Source organism: Lycium barbarum, chromosome 5, assembly GCF_019175385.1.
Source record: "Lycium barbarum isolate Lr01 chromosome 5, ASM1917538v2, whole genome shotgun sequence".
NCBI lineage: Eukaryota > Viridiplantae > Streptophyta > Magnoliopsida > Solanales > Solanaceae > Lycium > Lycium barbarum.
The window spans coordinates 140,441,982-140,461,595 of NC_083341.1; the positions used below are offsets into that span (position 1 = coordinate 140,441,982).

Below are 19,614 nucleotides of genomic sequence, written 5' to 3' on the forward strand. Positions count from 1 at the left end.
AAGAAATTGTGGCTCTTTTCCTTATTTAATAGTCTTGAATTAAATGGGCACATGGGCTTGGGCCCATGGCCGGCCACCCCTTAATTTTTGGGCCTCTTTTTTTTTGAGCCCAATTAGTTGGTTAATATTTGTAATTCATGAAACAAATTTTCAAAATTCCAATTTTGCCCTTAGCCTCCCTCGATATTTTCGCATCAATATTTCTCATGAACAACATATATATTTGCTAAAACCAAAATATTGCTTTATCTCATACTAGTCACAATTATTTCAAATTTCCCGAATGTGCAAAAATACGGGATATAACAGAAAATAGGGAGCAGAAAACAGTTTCTGAGGATTGTGGGGAGTAAGAGAAGAAAAAGGATAAAATTCCTCATGAAAAACAACATTTCTCGACACTGAAATCTGCATAGTCTTAAGATTCAGAACCTTGTATCCTTTCTTATTGAAAGGGTAGCCTATAAAAACACATGGCAGAGCCCTTGGATCAAATTTGGATCTTTGACTTGGTAGAGTGGACCCAAAACACAAACAACCAAAACATTTTAAATGAGAATACAAAGACTTTGTTTTAAACAAAAGTTCATAGGGTGTTTTGTAGTGTAGAACTTTAGATGGGAATCTGTTTATAAGGTAGGTGGCTGTTAAAAGACATTCTCCCCAATAGGTGATAGGCAAGTGAGATTGAAATAACAAAGCCCTTGAGGTTTCAAGAAGATGCTTGTGTTTCCTCTCCACTACTCCATTTTGTTGTGGGGAGGATACACATGTGGTTTGGTGTATAATACCCTTAGATAATAGAAAATCTGATTGCACTTTACCACTTCCTAATTCAAAAGCATTATCTGATCTTATTATTTTCACTTGAGAATTGAACTGTCTTTCCACCATACTTAAGAAGGATTGCAATACTGAAAAGGCATTTGATTTTGTGCTTAATAAATGAGTCCAAGTAGCCCTTGTAAAATCATCTACAATAGTGATAAAATATTTAAAACCATCATGGGTAGGAGTTTTGTATGGTCCCCAAGTGTCTACATGTATTAGATCAAAAGCAGATTTAGTTGTGATAGTGCTTAAAGGAAAGGGCTGCTTGGTTTGTCTTGCCATAGGACAGATAATGCAAGGAGAAGTAAATTTAGAACAAGAAGAAATAGGAACAATATTTTTCATATTACTTAAAGGAATGTGACCCAACCTGTAATGCCATAATCTCTCTTTACATTTGGATCAAAGACACTGGAAAAAGCAGAAAAAACAGACACTGAATTGGAAATACAAATGGACTGATCCTTAGGTAATTGAAAACTAGAGCTAGACAAATAACTAGATACAACCTTAGGAAAACTAGTAGAAACTGCTGGCTGATTTGACTTTAAGATGTAGAGTCCTCCTTGTTCTTTACCAAGCACCAGAGGGTTCTTCAGTGAAAGGTCCTGCAAAAGAAAACAGGCATTAGGTGTGAAGAGAAGAAACTTTCTGAGTTGCTTGCACAATTTATGTGCAGATAGAAGATTGAACCTAAAAGAAGGTATATAGAGGACATTATGTAGGATAAACTTAGAGGAAATAGAGACAGATCCTGAATAGGTCACTTTGACCTTTTGAGAATTAGGAAGATTGACCATAATAGGCTTAGAAAATGCTTTCAAATTAGTGAACAAACTTCTGTTAAAAGTCATATGTTCAGTTGCTCCACTATCTATTATCCAAGATCTACTATTAACATTGATTAGGCAAGCATTTGAGTTAAAGAACTTAGTCATACCAGCACATGTTAGATTTGCAGCAGTCTCGGTGGAACCTCCACTTGGCTGGTTCACTTTAACTTGTTCCAACAGCAATAGTTGAGAAATATTGTCTTGACTCAAAGATTTTGCCTCATTGTTCCCCCCTGATTGTTGTTCATCATCTCCTGAACTGAATACATTGTTAGATTGAATAGCATTTTGAAAATTTCTTGGCTTTGTAAACTTGAAATTAGTTGGGAAACCATGGATCTTTTAACACTTGTCAATAGTGTGTCCTGGTTTCTTGCAGTATTTGCAGTAGACTGTGTTTTTCTTAGTGTCATAGGCAGTTTTTTGATTCTTATAGTCATTAAACTTTCTTGGTTGCTGATTAGTTACCATAAAAGAGGATGATTCCCCTGGGTAAGTAGGGGTTGCATGAATCTCTCTTTGTTTTTCGTCTTGAATAACTAGAGAGTAAGCTTGTCCAATACTAGGAAGGGGTGAAGATAACAAAATATTACTCCTTACACCTATGAAAGTGTCATTTAAACCCATTAAAAATTGTAATAGTCTTTCATCTTGATGTGCCTTCACAGTCTTTTCTTTTGCACCACACGTACACTCACATCCACAGGCAGAAAAGGTATTCATAGCATCCAGTTCATCCCATAAGCTTTTCATTTTTGTAAAATAAGCAGAAATGCTAAAGTTCCCTTGTGTTAGTGCATTCAATTCTTTTTGAAGTTGAAATAATTTTGCCCCATTTGCCTGACCAAATCTATCTTCCAGGTCAGACCAGAGTACTTGTGCACTTTGGGAGTACAACACACTTTCAACAATTTCTTTTGATAAAGAGTTGAGCAACCAAGAGAGTACCATATTGTTGCATCTTTCCCAAGCTTTCTGGAGTCCAGAGTCAATAGCTGGAACAGTTAGAGATCCATCAATGAATCCTAACTTGTTCTTAGCTGAAAGGGCTATGATAACAGCCCTTCTCCAGCCTCCATAGCTTCTACCAGTAAAGAGAGCACCCACCAGGTTCATTCCTGGATAATCTGATGGGTGAATGTAGTATGGATGAGATGAATCCACAACATTAGTTGTAGTGGATCCATCAGTCCTTTCAACAGTAGAAGAAATATTTTCTGGTGTGGGTATTCCATTTCCAGACATTGTAAAATAGTATATAGATTCAAAAAAATTGCAGAGAAGAAAAAGACAGTGTGATCTAAGAACAGAAAATAGGATTGTAAATATGACTGAAATTAGACCTGCTCTGATACCATGATAAAATAAATGAAAAAAACAGTATATGAAATTTTCTTCTTGTATTTCTGAATGATGATTTCTACAATCTACTCTAGTATTTATACAAGTTTGTATGGAATCTACTCTATAACATAATGGACAGGTGTACTATTTCTGTTGCTAACCTCCTAACAACTTGAAAGATAAATACTTAATTTACAAATACATAAATGAAATAAAAATACTATGTATGTACAGCTAATGCAGAATACAGCTTATACAGGTATTTGGGCCTTCTCTTTCTGGCCATATGAAATCATTTCTGTCAGCCCAATACCGAGTTTGCAAGTTTGTCCTTAAGCCCAAATTGATATAAGCCCAATAACAAGTCTTTGCAAAAATTAACCTTGACCTAATTTATTCCCAAAAACATCTGATGACTTCGATCTTTCCTATGTTCAATGTCCAAACATAAACTTATCTTCTCACATCGTCTTCTTCCTTCACATCGTCGTCTTCCTCGATTCAACCATAGAAATGGAGAATAAAATCCCAACAAATTTTGAGAAGATGCCACTTGTTGTATTCATTATGAAGAGAAGAAATATAATTGATGTTGGCAAAAATGAATATGAAATTTTGGCATAAGGCAAGGAGGGTAAGAGACTAAGAATAGGAATAAAACATTTTTATATGACTTGAGATTCTATAATACTTGAATAAAGTTTACATTCACCTAATATTAATCTGACACAACGATGTGAAGAAAAGTCAAAAGATTTATGGTGATACAATGTTTATGGACTTCCTGTCAATTTTCAATCAAATGTTTATTAGTCTAACTAACAACAGAGAACATTAGAACTTATTAAGTTTACTATTTTTGTTTGATAGCAAAATTGACAGCTCATAATTAATTTACTAATTAACATCAAGTCCTGAACATATAATTTCAAAATATGATGAGTTTAATGATAAAAATAATCTATATAGTAAACTTATCAAATTTAATTTTTGAATCAGCCGCCAATGAGAATTAGAACTTTTTACCGTGGATAATCAGCATTCAGCACCAATTTCACGAAGGGATAATATAAAACATTCCTAGTATTGATATTGTATTTGCACGTTATTCATGTATTATCAGTTATTAGTTACTACTATTGTTAATCAGAGCAAACATTTTTGTCTGACCCGATTCTATACTACTTAAATACAATTTAAGTTACATTCTCCTATTATTAATCAGACACGCGGACATAACGAAAAGTCAAAGAAAAAGTGATACGTTGTCTATGAAAGAGAGGTTCAAATTTGTATTGTATTGACAAAGATACTATTTTTTTTTTATATTTGTCTAAATCTTAGCTGAGAGAGTTACTGAGTATGCGTACTGATAAATGGCAGAAGCTATCTAGTGGAATAGTCTAGTGCTCCCAAACTGACTCGCTCATATATCATCGTCATAAAAAAACTAAAGAATAACTGATCACTATAAAAAATAAAATAAAAAAGAATTAACATGAAAAATTCGTTGCTAATCCTATTTAATAATGAATTAACGATAAATTATCAAAAAATCTTGTCAGCTACAGATTATATATCGACAGATAAACAACGATTTATAGCAAACTTGTTTTTTTTAGTGACTACATATTCCAAGATAAGAAGTAATCAAGGTTATGTACTTTATAGGAAATTTCCTTTTCATGGCTGCTAACAACATCAAATGTCTCGTTTTTAATATTTTAATTGCTGAGAGGAAGAGGCTCTGTTGCTTCTCAATATATAAATCTTGGTCACCAAGAATAAACATGTTATATAAAGAGGCTTCATCAAATTCAAAACCCTTCAAGAATATATACACCCCTTTTGTCTTTGTGATCAATATTGACTTCATAGCCCTTTATTCTTCATAATTCTTTGTCGAAATCTGCCTAAGTTTTTGTTTCTTGAAATCAAACAAAAATGAGTTACAATAATAAGAAAAACAGTGATTTCTCTTCTGCCTTAAAGTCATTTCTTTTGTGCTTCTACATTAAAAATGATACTAGCAAACGCAAAGTTGTGAAAGATTCAATCTCTAGTGGTTACTCTGGACCTGAGGAAACTATGATATCTGCAGCCAAGCATTTCTCATCAGCTCATAAAGTCCGGTTAATTTAGTTGTCGCCAGTGTTCATCAGAGGCGTATCTAGTTGGGATGGTAAGGTGACTGAGGAATTTGTTCTAAGACACATACTGATGGGACTAGCAAAGCAAAATCATATGACAGTATCAACAACTTCAACAAGATCCAATAAATTCAAGAAGAAGTGATGAACTATCAAGTGTTGCTGGACAAATTTGACCAAGAAGACAAGAGAAAAATACTTTAGGTTTCTTTACACGGGCAAGCTATCTTTTTTAGCTGATACATATATAAAATTAAGTTTGAGATTGATAACTCAATTTTATTCTTCGATTTTATATTTTTATATTACTTAAGCATCCTCATTTGTAATATCATCATCGAGTGTATATATTATAAACTCTGAGATGATTAGAATACCTAGTTTTCTCTAGTTCTTATTTTCTCCATGCTTGTTAATTAGTAGAGGTTCGTTACCTCATTAGGATTAGTAAGGTAGAGCCTAGGCCCCCTTACTTTTACTCTTCTCTTTGAGGTTTGTTTTTATTTATTAATAAAAAACTAGCCCTAGACACCCGCCTAGTGAATTCACTTAAAAACAAAAAGGAGGCGTATCTAGGGTGGATTTTCCGAATTTAACTAAATTCATTGTTTTCACAGTTCGAACTACGATATGCGTATGCAAAAACGGTTCACAATTGACTCTAGATTCTAAATTCACCTGTGGTACCCATATATATGGCTTTATGTTATGCATGGTCACGGTATTGTATAGACAACAAAGAAATGCATGGAACCTTTGTATATCTTGGCGCTTTGGCATGGAATGAAAACTCTCTCCCACGTGTATGTTTTTGGAAGAAATTGTGCAGTTTCATAAGTACTGTAATATTTTTACAGTTTGTAGTTTCTAGAAAGGGTTTAATAGATTTTTTTTTTTGTGGTAACTAAGAATTTATATTAAGGGAAAAGGGCCTGATTTACCCCTCTACTTTGGGAAAAGGTTCATATTTACCCCTCGTTATACTACCAGGCCATTTATACCCCTACCGTTACAATAGTTGAAATATTTGCCCCTATTTTTAACGGAGGGGTAAATATGAACCTTTTCCAAAGTAGAGGGGTAAATCAGGCCCTAAAAAATAAAACACCCTAAATTTTTTCAACCAAAACTTACTTCGGGTACCTTTTCAACCCCTAAAATGACTATCCGAACGTCTACATATCCTTGATGTATTGAGCCTACATTATTGTACGCAGAAAAAATATCAGGTTCTATATAAAATATTGACGTTTCGGAGTCTTGACACACCACTAATCATTGGTCAAAGTATGAAAAAAAAACTAAATTTTTTCAACCAAAACTTACTTCGGGTACCTTTTCAACCCCTAAAATGACGATCCGAACGTCTACGAATCCTTGATGTATTGAGCCTACATTATTGTACGCAGAAAAAAATATCAGGTACTATATAAAATATTGACGTTTCGGAGCCTTGACACACGACTAATTATTAGTCAAAGTATGGAAAATAACACTAAGTGTAGCAAAAAATAAAGTTGGCCAATTTTTGTTTTTTATTCATACTTTGACCAATGATTAGTGGTGTGTCAAGACTCCGAAACGTCAATATTTTATATAGAACCTGATATTTTTTTCTGCGTACAATAATGTAGGCTCAATACATCAAGGATTCGTAGACGTTCGGATCGTCATTTTAGGGGTTGAAAAGGTACCCGAAGTAAGTTTTGGTTGAAAAAATTTAGTTTTTTTTTTCATACTTTGACCAATGATTAGTGGTGTGTCAAGACTCCGAAACGTCAATATTTTATATAGAACCTGATATTTTTTCTGCGTACAATAATGTAGGCTCAATACATCAAGGATATGTAGACGTTCGGATAGTCATTTTAGGGGTTGAAAAGGTACCCGAAGTAAATTTTATTTGGAAACTTTAGAGTATTTTATTTTTTAGGGCCTGATTTACCCCTCTACTTTGGAAAAGGTTCATATTTACTCCTCCGTTAAAAATAGGGGCAAATATTTCAACTATTGTAACGGTAGGGGTATAAATGGCCTGATAGTATAACGAGGGGTAAATATGAACCTTTTCCCAAAGTAGAGGGGTAAATCAGGCCCTTATATTAATCACCAAGTGATAACTATACAAATCCATAGCTAAAAAACTATAGAGCTATCTACATCAGATGTACTCGTTAATGACATTTTTGTCCCTTAGTTATTGGTAAATTTTCATTTTAGTTCTTGTGATATTCGACTAAATACATTTAATTTTTAATTACGTGAAATATGCACTTTTGAATCCTTTACTTATGATTATTCACAAAATTTTAAAATTATAACTGTTCAACCGTTTAGTTACCCATATGTTAAATTAAACTTGTTATTTACTTCATATTTGAGAGTAATATGCTTCTAAAAATAGTCCAAATATAACATACTTCCTAACATAAAGGGACTACCATTTTCCCCGACACTGTGCAAAAACACCACTCCTCTGTTGGGGCCCTCCACCATGGCCAATACATTCCACGTGGCCTAACATTTCGTTGAGATGGATGTCATGTGACATACTATCTGATCGCCCCAACTCCATCTTAGCTCGTAGCCCACTTCTTCTTCCGCCACTACCTTTCCCCTTCACCCAACAACCGCCTCCACCATCACCTCCTCCTTTGGGGCGGGCCTAGCTTTTTGGCAATTGCTCATCCAAACTCAATATTTTCAAATTCAGCAAATTAAAATTTTGAATCCGCCGCTAAGTATCTTCTATGAGCTCAAGCTTCTCAATAAAAGAGAGAAAATGAACCTTGAATAATCGAAGGAATGACACCGAACAAGATAATAATAGGTCCACCAAACTTGTCATAATCTAATTAGCATCACAATTTAATTTGCCTCCTAATTCTATTGATGCAACTATATTTGGGTACCATACTTCCTAAATTTTAATATTCCCATGAACTCCAATAAAACGTTAAACGCCAGCGTAAAAACGTAATTAAATGATCTCTAATGATCGAACAAGATCTCACTGATGAACATTGAGATTTTATGAAGCTGTGACGGAACGTCACTATTGATATACACTAACAACAGACTTTCTGTCAACTTTCAGTCAAATATATATTAGTCTAACAACATGGAAAATTCAAAGCAAGGGTTCAAACAATCAAAAGATTCACTAGTTTAAAATAAGAAAATAGCGAGAGTTAATTTCCGGGTCCTTTCCTTTTCTTGGCTAACACACAATATAAACTTTTTACTAATACTCTGCACCCATTTCATGAAGGGAAAATATGGAATATTCCTAGTATTGACTATTGATTGTGTTTGTTAATCTTGATACTGACACATTATCAGTAACAATTGTTAATCAGAACAAACATTTTTGTCTGACTTGACTCTAGATTACTCAATAAGAGCCCGTTTGGATTGGCTTATAAGTTGTTTATAAGTTGCTTATAAGCAGTTTTCAGTTTTTTTGTGTGTTTGACTGGCCAACTTAAAGTCATTTTGTACTTAAAATAAGCTAAAAAAATAATTGGGCCATTTGACTTAGCTTATCTAAAACAACTTATAAACTGAAAACAGCTAGCTTATAAGCCAAAAAAAATAAGTTAGACTACCCAACTTATTTTTTTTAGCTTATAAGCTGAAAACAACCATACGCACTAGGGCTGTGCATGTTAACGGTTAAACCAATAACCCGAACCGATTATTGGGTTATTGGGTTAATGGTTCGGGTTAATGGATTACCGGTTCGGGTTCCGGGTGGTGTTTTTGAGTTATTGGCTTATTGGGTCGGGTCGCGGGTTGACCATTTTTGTTAACGGGTTACCCGATAACCCGATAACAATTTAATTAATTACACTTCTACCCTTTAACTAAGTTGTTGTGCACTGTTTTGCCTTTGTCGCTGCTGCCCAGTGCCCACTAGAAGCTGTTCTATGGGTTATTTTCTAAGTTCTAATCTATAGCTTAATTATGGTCCTGTCAGTAGGGTTGGCGTTCATAGGTAGTTTACTAACCCCTGTAAAGATGCAGACCGTAGAATGATAGAGAAATGTAAAGATGATTAACAACCTGCCTTCTTGATAGTATTAAGGCTGAAACATAGTATTGTGTTTTGTTAGTTATACACTTAAGATGCTCTGCTGCCTTGTTTATGTTCTGTATATATAGAAGTCTCAGGTTGTGTTTGCATATGATGTATGTTAAGATTTAAACTCAACTGTTGCTTGTTTATGTTCTGTTTATGGGTTAGGAGTGATTTTAATATAACCTTTTGAAAGATGGTGGCAAAATAACCTTCTTTTAACAGTATTAGTTTTCAAATGAAGAAAAGTCATATATGGAACTACATCCATTTCTTGATCTTTTTGTGGGTTGAAACCCATTGTCAATTATAAATCATGATTAAGCGGGATAAACCTGCCAATTACCTCAATTTTAACCAGTCACCGTTCATATTGTGGTCAAGCCATTTTTTTGTTGTGTGAAATCTTAACGGTTAAACCGATAACCGAACTGATAACATACAAAAACCGATTAACCGATAACCGATTAACTGATATTTTAACGGTTCTTTAACGGTTTAATATATTTACAAACCGATAACCAATAAGTTAAACCGATAATTTTGAAACCCGAACCGAACCGACCGATATGCAGCCCTAATACGCACATAGCTCTAATTCAGGTTACATTCTTCAATTATATTAATCAGACACGCGGATATAAAGAAAAGTCAAAAAAGATTTCTAGTGACACGTTTATAGACCTCCAGTCAATTTAAAGAATCATTATTTCAAAATAAGAAATTATCAAAAGTTACTTTCTGGGCCCCTTGTTTTTCTTGGCCGACACATAACATAAAATATCTATGGTACTTTAATTTTCTAATTTCCATTGCCCGAGGAAAGAGGCAATGTTGTTTTAATTTCTCTCTACAGTCTTTTTCACCGAGAATAAACATGTTATATAAAGGGGTTTCATCATATGTAAAATACCTCAAGAAAATCAAAACCACTTTTGTATTTTTTATCCATATTGACTTGTAATCTTCATTCTCAACAATTTCTTTTTGTGGAAGCAAATAGCACAAATGAGTTATAGTATTAAGTCTTCTCCCTTAAGGTCATTTCTTTCATGCTTTTTCATTAAAAATGAAAGCAAAGTTGTGAAAGATTCAAAATCTAGTCCGGAGGAAACTATGATATCTGCAGCCAAACATTTCTCATCAGCTCATAAGGTCCGATTGATTTAGTGATTCATTGAATTTGCCTATTCTACTTCTACCAGTAACCAGTGGCGGATCCAGAATTTAGACGTCGTCCATTCTCTATTGAAAAAGTGTCAAGAGTGCTGAACCAAGACTTGATCTGTCACTGGTGTTAGAATCGATCAGATGACATATTTTGTGAAATTGAATCTTTGCACCAAGTATATTGTTTTTTTGCATTGTTATGGTATAATATGAGTAATAAATGTATTTAGTCAATTGGGTGGTTCTTTTTTTTTCTTATTAAAGTGAGATGGCTGATTTTATCAACGGTAAAAAATTGCCACATCAGCTAAGTGGTCGGAAATGTTATGTGAGTGTAGCGAGTGACTTTGTACTTGAAATGACAAAAATAGAGTGACTTTTGTGTTTCAAAACAAGAAAAGCGATTTTTTGCACAATTTTATTAGTTGAGTGACCTCCTAAATAATCAGCTCATATTTCTTGGCACCATGGCATGATAGATTAAAACAGTTTAAAAACACTCCCTTGTGTACGCTTTTGGAAGAAATAACATGGTTTCGTTATTATTACTGCAAACTTTTTTGCAGTTTATTGTTTTTAGACACTTAACACAAGCAAAACAGAAAAGAAACCACAGTGGTCTTTTGACATTTGTGCTACTTTTCTTCAACTTGCCTTCTCCAAAATGACATCAATGCATCAAACTGCACAACAGAGAAATCAAATCACACGTATTAACAATCATTCTTGTATTAGAAAAACACAAATTGATATCTATTCTAGATCAGGTGCATCTGTGATTCTATAAGTTAGATCTACTCCATCTGTTTCATTTTATATGATAGTATCTGATTGATCACGAAATTTAAAAAGAAAGGCAGACTTTTGGCACATACTAAAAGTACTAAGTATGACATTTTTATATCTACACGAGCATGTCATTAAAAGTATAATGAGAAGTATAAAACAGAATTGACATACCGATTTTTGTCCACGAATCTTAGGAAATGTTGTCATACGACTCGATTCTTGATCAATACAAACTATGTATGTTTCATCCGTCCCAGATTCATCTTCTTCTGATTCACTAAGATCAAAAGGAAATTCAGAAGGGTCCAATTCCAAACTAATTTGGCTCTCCTCACTTCCTTCAATTGAATGAGTGATCTTTTTGGGACATTTATACGTAATCTCTGGCAATATTAAACCAAACATGCACACTGACCATGCTGGAAATAGTAAGATTAAAGTCATTGAGATGACAATCAAAGCAGGGACCAAAATTGGAAGAAAAAAGAAGCCAAGAAAAAGAATGAAACATAGCTTGGGAAATGGAAGCATTGATTGTATAGATGAGACAAGACCAAGATTTTGAACGTTGTTGTAGTATACTTTTTCTTTTGAAGATTGGAACTAATTAGACTGTGGGGGTACAAAATTTTGTTACATTATTCAAGTCAGCCTATCTATATTTACAAGTTATGAAGGATTCAATATTTTAATTTGTAACTCCCTCAGTTCTTTTTTGCTTGTCACTCATTGACTTAACAGTACTCCCTTACGAAATTATTTATTAGGAGTTTGTTTTACTAACTTAGTCTTATTAATTATGATTTGAAAATCTAAGTTTGACTACTAGTACTTAATGATAAGAGTAATATTGGAAGAAAATAATACATCTCTCTTGATTTGTTAAAATGAACAAATATAATAGAAAAACTATTTTTAGTATAAGAGAAAAGTTTTAAAAAATACATATTTTAAGCCGCCTATCTAGATTTAGAAGGTCTGGAGCAGTTGAGCATTCATGAAACTGTTGACTTAGCCGAATTATTTTAGATCCTTTTGGTAGTTGAAGAATCTGACAGAAGCCACATTCTATCATAATTTTTTTTTAGGTATTTGGTATCGAAAATTTATTGACCCGATTAATCTAATTTACACGGATAGACATACTAAGGGATAAAGCACTACACACCAAGAGATTCTCCGTTCTAAGACTCTAACTCGAGGTTTATAGTTAAGAGTGGAGGGATATCTCAACCATCGAACCATCGATAAATACGTACTAACATTTAGTGTTTACACCAAATCAAAAAATTTGGTCATAGTAGTGACAATTTAAAGTGAGAATAGATATCAATATCACTTATGGGTCTAAAAGTAATATGCACAGTCAATATAAAGGAATATAGATTTAAGTTATATACACTAAAGAGTAAATTTTGTATTGCATATCAATGAATTTTATCACGTGATTACATATTAGTTACCATTTTTATTAGATTATAAATTAATGTTCAAAGAACTTAAATTCAAAAACTATTTACACAGGCCACTTAAAAAGTAATTACAAGAAACTTGCGAAAATCAACAAACTAATAACAAGATAAAAGTAATAACTGACCTACTCTGATCTCACAAGTTGAACTATATTAATAGTGTAATTTTTCTCATATTGTAACTGAAATAATAGAATTGGATAAATTGTGGTCCGTAAGTTTTGGACCATAATCCCACTAATCTCTATTACTTGGCAATAACTACCCATGTTATTGAACTGCCCGTAACTTCTCCAAAAAGAAGTTACTCCAATTCTGCAAACCGTTCTTGATAGAGAACAATATGTATGACATTTGGTTCAAGGATCTGTAAACACACTACTTTTTTTAACTCCATACCATCTAAGAGTCAGGTTTTGAGTGCTTAGAAGATCCTTATAGTAGAAAAGATTCACTGGAGTCTGAAAGCAGTAAGCTGACGCTAACGACGACTTCATGATAACGTCTAAATACACTCCTCAAAGAGAAAGTGTACACGGTCGTATGCAATATATTTACCCAACTATGAGTCGGGGTCGATCCCACAGAGAACAATATGCTAGGCGATTAACAAAGTAAGAAACTTTTACCAACTAAACTAAAGCCAAACGATAAATGATATTTAGGTTTTTTGAGAGAATTATAACTAATGCGGAAATGTAAACTAACCTAGAAAGCAAGTAAAATGATCAATGGCCACAAGCATGGATAATAGGAGATTACACTCAAGTAACGATCCAATGTATTTTACGATTTTACAACTAAGAGCGGGTTTGTGTTGATAGATAATGATATCTAAAATCTCATTGAAAGTCTTCTAACCAAATCAATGAATTTCACTCTAAGCTTTTCCAAGCCTTAAAGTGTGATATTAGGCACAATCAATTTAACCTCAAGTAACTATCCTCTTCCGAGCTCAAGTTATTAGATGAGTTTAATGACCCAAATTCTTGTTAATTAATCTTTCCCAACCTAGATTTCCTCTTCCGAGCTCAATCTAAGTAAATAGGTGAGTCCTAGGGTTAGCTAATCCCTTTGGAAACATTCAAGAACGAGATTAATTAAATCAGCAAAGACCCACTTCAATAGCAATAAGAATCATTCAATACATAAGCAAAACAAGAGTTTCATTCAACACCTTAATCATAGAATATTTCCATAAACAAGATTTAAGTGAAGAAAATAAATACTACACACTTAGATATACAATACAAAACAAGGAATTAAAGAAATGAATTAAAGGTTTAAGAAATCTCAACCAAATCTTCAAATCTTCAACCCCCAAGTGTGGTATAGAAACCTACTCTCCAAAACTTGTAAAAAACTGCCAAAGATATGTATTACAAACCCTAAAAGAGTATTTATATTATTTCAAAAAACGGGAACAAAATCTGGACCATAATACCCTCTTGCACAACATGCTGCACAACATGCTATTCGCATGTTCAACATGCTATTCGCATGTTCAACATGCTAATCGCATGTTGTGCCAAAACCGTAGCATCTGGTGACAATTTCTCTGTCACCACATGCTGCACAACATGCTGCTCGCATGTTGCACATGCTGCGCCATGTGCTACTCGCACATGGTGCCACTTTCTCTGGCAGCAGATGCTGCACCACATGCTGCTAGCATGTTCAACATGCTGCACCACATGCTATTAGCATGTGGTGCCAGAAACGTTGATTTGTTCTATTTTTACTCTATTTTGGTCCGTTTTGCTCTCCGGGCATCTTTTCCTACAAAACAACATAAAAACACAAAAAGTAACAACAAAAGTGCTTAAAGAATCACAAAAACTTAAGGAATTAGCATCGAATATCGCGTAATTTCACGACTCATCAACACCCCAACTTAAAGTCTTTGCTTGTCCTCAAGCAAATCAAAACAAAAATCTCAATGAGGATCCACTTTAAGCACAAAAACATGACTTTGGTTGGTACCAACAATTAGGCTACAAGCATGTGAAGCTTCAACCAAATAACTCCCCCATTTCAAAATACAATTTCAAGAATGCGATAGAGATTTAAAACCATCAAGCAACAACACTCAAGCCTCAATAAGTGACTCAAAACCACTAGCTTACTAGATATGCTCAGTTGACTCAACTTTGGATTTTTCAACATCACCAATCTATCGTAATCCATATGCCCTCACAAGAAAGAAAGTCCCAAAATCACTATATTCACAACAACAACACAAGGGACAAATACACAAAATCACTCACACTCAACAAAGAAATTCTAGTGCTAACAAATATCACACCATAAGCTTGCCCTTATTTTCAATCATCACTAACTCAAGAACATTCAGTTGGAGATCACATAGGGACTTTTTAAGCTTGTAATGTAGGCTTAGGGAATGGTAGGATAAGTATTTGGGATACAAGTGACTACGCCCTCCTTGAACACTACACATACTTTTTGTCCACTTTCCTCTTCATTTCAAAACATCACTCCTTCCTTTGCATACTAGTTTCCCCAATTATTCAATTTTTTTTTTTTTGCACAAAAAGTTTGCAACCTTTTTGTATTTTTCAAATTTTCTTCCTTTCTTTTGACTTTTCCACAACACCAACCTTCACCACTCTCAACCAACACTAACACCCCCAACTTAGGCTTTTGGCCTCAAATTCACAATTTCATGTTCACGGAGGGAAAGGTTCAAAAGAGAGACTCTTCATCAAAAAGGGTAAAGGCTTGTAATGTGGCAACAAAAGAAAAGACCGTAGGCTCAAATGGGGTTACTGTTATACCCCATTTTAATCGGGTTATAGCGGAGTATAACATATTGGAGATTCCTATATTGCTTTGTTTTAAGGAGTCGCCACCTAATTAATTTAACGGTGAATTAGGACACCTAAATATTAACTAAGGGAAAGTTAAAACTAAACCTCAATTAACAGTCTGCTTAACCAGCGTGATTCTAGGTAAGGGCTCTATATTATCCTAAAGGGAAGGGGTTAGGCATCCTTCAGAATCCGTTAACTTACGGTTATCCGACCAAACTTAGGTTAATTAATGAAGGTTAAAGATAATGCTAAATTTTAAGAAAAGAAACTCATAAATATTGCTGAGGTTTTAAAAGAAAGTATGAATATGCTATTTAAACCAACTTGTAGAAAATATAATAATTTAACAAAGAGGGAAATTTTAGATACTTTCGAAATAAGATTTATAAATGTGGTTAAGACTTTAAACACGAGGAAGATAAATTTATAGGATAAAAATGCATAAAAGAAAGACTTTAAATACTCTTCAAAATAAAATTCACAAATGTTGTTAAGGTTTTGAAAGAAAAAATATAATAATGCTATAAGAACAGGCTTGTAAATACATATTAATTGATTCTTTTGTTATTTCTCATTAACTATGCTTACCTGAAAATATACGTGATTGGCTCCAAACTTGAAGAGTTATTTATAAAATATGCTTGAATTTATGTTTGCGTATTAGTGGCGTTTTGAAACCGTTATGATAAAATATGATTCATTTTTACTTAAAATATATAGCCATACCATTTTTACAAATCAATTATTCCAAATAATGAATACTGTAAATAATCTTAACATAAAAGGGAATGAAACTTATAGAACTAATATTGATATCTCTCTTAAAGTTACTACCCATTATACTAGAGCTAAACCCACTAAATTTCGCTAAGGTTCATCTAAATCAAAAAGTTAGTTGCATAATACAAATCAAATGCATGAAATGAAGTAAAAAAAAAAAGCGAATCATATCAAATGGATCCAGTCCATTTTGGGATTGCTGGATCTGTTTGCCGTTAAGTTTCAGCCCAGCAACCTTTTATATTGCTGAGGGCTGGGCTGCTGCTGTTGGAGCTGGGCCTGACCCAGAATCTGTTTTTTTTTTTTTTTTTACTTTGCTGCAGGTGGGATGACACAAGAGGGAAATTGTGTTGGGCCTTTAGCCCAACGCCGAAGGCGGATGGAATCGAGTCCCTCGGACTCGTACGAGGCGGTCATGCATAAAAGATACGAGAGGAAAAAGATTAGTATACGATCAATAAGGCTTAAACAGTTAAAAGTACGAATCCAAAGTAAACTCCATAGATTATATGTATATACTTATGTATCTCATACACACACAATCATAAGGAGGTACTAGACATACTAACATATATGAATTCAAAAACAACCCAAAATCATCACAGCATTTCGCGTAGATCTGATGCACATAGGATTTCCTAAGATATGCTTCAGGTAGACAGAATATTTCAGCTAAACATCAATAATTGTTCTAGTATTTATGCAGTTAAATCAGCTAGCAAAGGGTTCAGTAGGCCAGTGGAGTTGAGGTATCACATGGAGGGTATAAACAGATAGGAAAGCATCTGATACATATTCAGTAGAGCAAGAAAGGAAGACATATCTATATTAACCATGCTACACCCAAATCATGATGCAAATGAGGTTATGCCATATGCAAATGAATAAATGCTCATTGAGAGTGAATTCAGATGAAACAAGGTGCAGGCAAAGATGTAAACATGCAAGCATTGGAAGCTCAGAACTTTAAAAACTAGAGGCACTACATGTTTATGAACTAATTGAAGTTAAAATCAGATCCTTGTTGATTCTATTTAGACCTGCTGTCATCATTGAAATTCAATTTTTTTATCATGCTGAAGAACATATGAATCCAAATAAACTCAGACCAATACTAAACCTATCAGAATTCAACTTATAACCTAGCATGGAAACATCAATAATATCATATACAGGTTAATCAATCAAGAAAAGACTCAAGTAAAGGCATATTATCTTGACATAGAACCATTAATACAAGCTTTTGTTAATAATTTAAATCGATGCTTAAACAGCCACATTAAACAGTTTCATACCATTTGGGTATATTCTAGATATGTAGAGACCCCTTTAGAACCTAATGAATATTTTTACAACTTGGTTTTTTGAAAGAAGAGGGAGAAACAGGCAGGCCATCTAGTACTTTTAGATTATTTACAAAACCACTCATCATATTTAACCTGCCAGAGGCCATATCTAACACAGTGCAGGATTAGATTATATGCTCAAATGATCAGAATAAAGACTAAGTTGACACATATTAGCAACAACATCTAGAAGCTAACTATGCTCGAATCATATCATACTACAACTAGCCTAATCAACTATAACAACTCAATACACAGATCATAACTAATCAAAACAAAGATTAACATACAATGAATAGTTAACATCAGCAAATTTAGCCAAATAACACCCAAGACCCTTTTGGCTAAACAAGTACATTAACACCTAGACCATGCTTAACTGAGATTGACAGCATAAATAAAGAATGCTTCGTTAAGGGACTAAGGCATATTATCTCGATGTAAAGCAATTCACAGTACTTCTGCATCAAGTTGAAGGAACATAAGCTTGAATAATCATATTAGAATCTTTAAATAATACTTCAGGTTTATTTTATATATAAGGATTTCATACAACTAATTCGAAACTCTGTTGAGCCCCTTTTGCTAGATCTAAACACCAACTTAATCTGAGTGGATAGCCATATTGGACTGCTGCTAATCAATAAAGGATCATGCTGAACGAGTTAAATAGATGTGTAGCCTATAAATCAATCTAAAATATTAATTACTTTAACATCATATTACTCCATAATGAGGAAATGACATGTTTATACATCAAAGGAACTGGACTAACATTGACTAGTATTCAAACATATGTGAATTAAGATTCGACACACACACACAGACTAATTAGTCAGTACATCCTTAAACTTAACCTTAACACTAATCAAACTGAATCAATCTAATTATACAGCACAATCATTAACCAACACATAAGCATTTAAATGACACTATATGAGACCAAACCAACTATCCAAAAGCGGCATTCTAGGAACATGGCTTAACTGTACAAACTGAATCAACTAACATAAGAATATATCGAACTTAGTGTATAAACACGTGCCGAAACTGAAAACAACTAAACAAGGAAGAGTTGCTCACATGCTTAACCAGCTAAACTAAATTATCATAGAAACCAGGATTAATCACACAAAGCGAACCAACACAGAAACAGGCTATCTGTCAAACTAAATCAACTTAACTGAACTAACATGCTTGAATCGCGGAATAATAAACCGAAATAACACAAGGTGACCAACGAATGCAAAAAAAAAGAAGAATAAAAAGAAGGATTGGAGAATTACCTTCTTCGGGTGCAGCGAAGTGGGTGCGAATCTTCGATCTACACTCGAAATAACACAAACTCCGAAATCTCGGTACTTATACTCGAACGAACAAAATAGAATGGATTTAGTATTTTTTTTTTGAGGTAATATCGAGGAAATTGAAATTGATATCAAAAGAGAATTTGAACGATTAAAGACTGTATTTTCGGGTATTCCAAAGAGATTGAAATAACTCTTATTTTTCACAGATTTCAAAACGGCTATGAGTAATATTTCTTGGGGGTTTTCTGCGGTAAAAAAAAAAACAAATTGTGTTTTGGGGAAATTTTATGAATCAAAGATCTCGTTCTTGGGGGGTTCTTAACGATCCGAAAAATCCTCTCCTTTAGAATCCACAGAATGATGATTTTATAGAGATTCGTTAGGGTTTTCATTTTTTACTAGAAGAGAGGGATGAGCGTGGGGGACAAAACGAGGTGGGGGTGACAGTGGCGTGGAGTGGGCGACAAAGAGAAATGGGGCGGCAGAGGTGTAGTGGAGGGTGTCATAGATAACGTGGGGGTATGGGCGAAGTCAGAGGAGAAGGAGAGAGTGTTAGGGGTGTGTGCGGCGGCTTTTAGGGTTTGGGGGTAAAGGGAAAGGGAAGGGATGAAGGAAAGGAGCGGCGGCGAAAAAGTGATGAGGGGAAACAAGCCGCGGCGGAGATGAGAGGAAAGAGGGAA

At 34.1% G+C, this 19,614-nt stretch overlaps 1 protein-coding gene across 1 annotated transcript; it reads right to left on the reverse strand.

Annotated features, from left to right (window-relative positions):
• Window positions 1-10,694: 10,694 nt before the first annotated feature.
• Window positions 10,695-11,889, reverse strand: LOC132642838 (uncharacterized). The gene is made up of 2 exons (XM_060359863.1): window positions 11,367-11,889; window positions 10,695-11,089 (listed from the first exon to the last, which is right to left on the reverse strand). Exons 1-2 carry the CDS (start codon window positions 11,724-11,726, stop codon window positions 11,042-11,044), a joined length of 408 nt encoding a protein of 135 aa, XP_060215846.1. The 5' UTR covers window positions 11,727-11,889; the 3' UTR covers window positions 10,695-11,041.
• Between the last annotated feature and the right edge of the window lie 7,725 nt (window positions 11,890-19,614).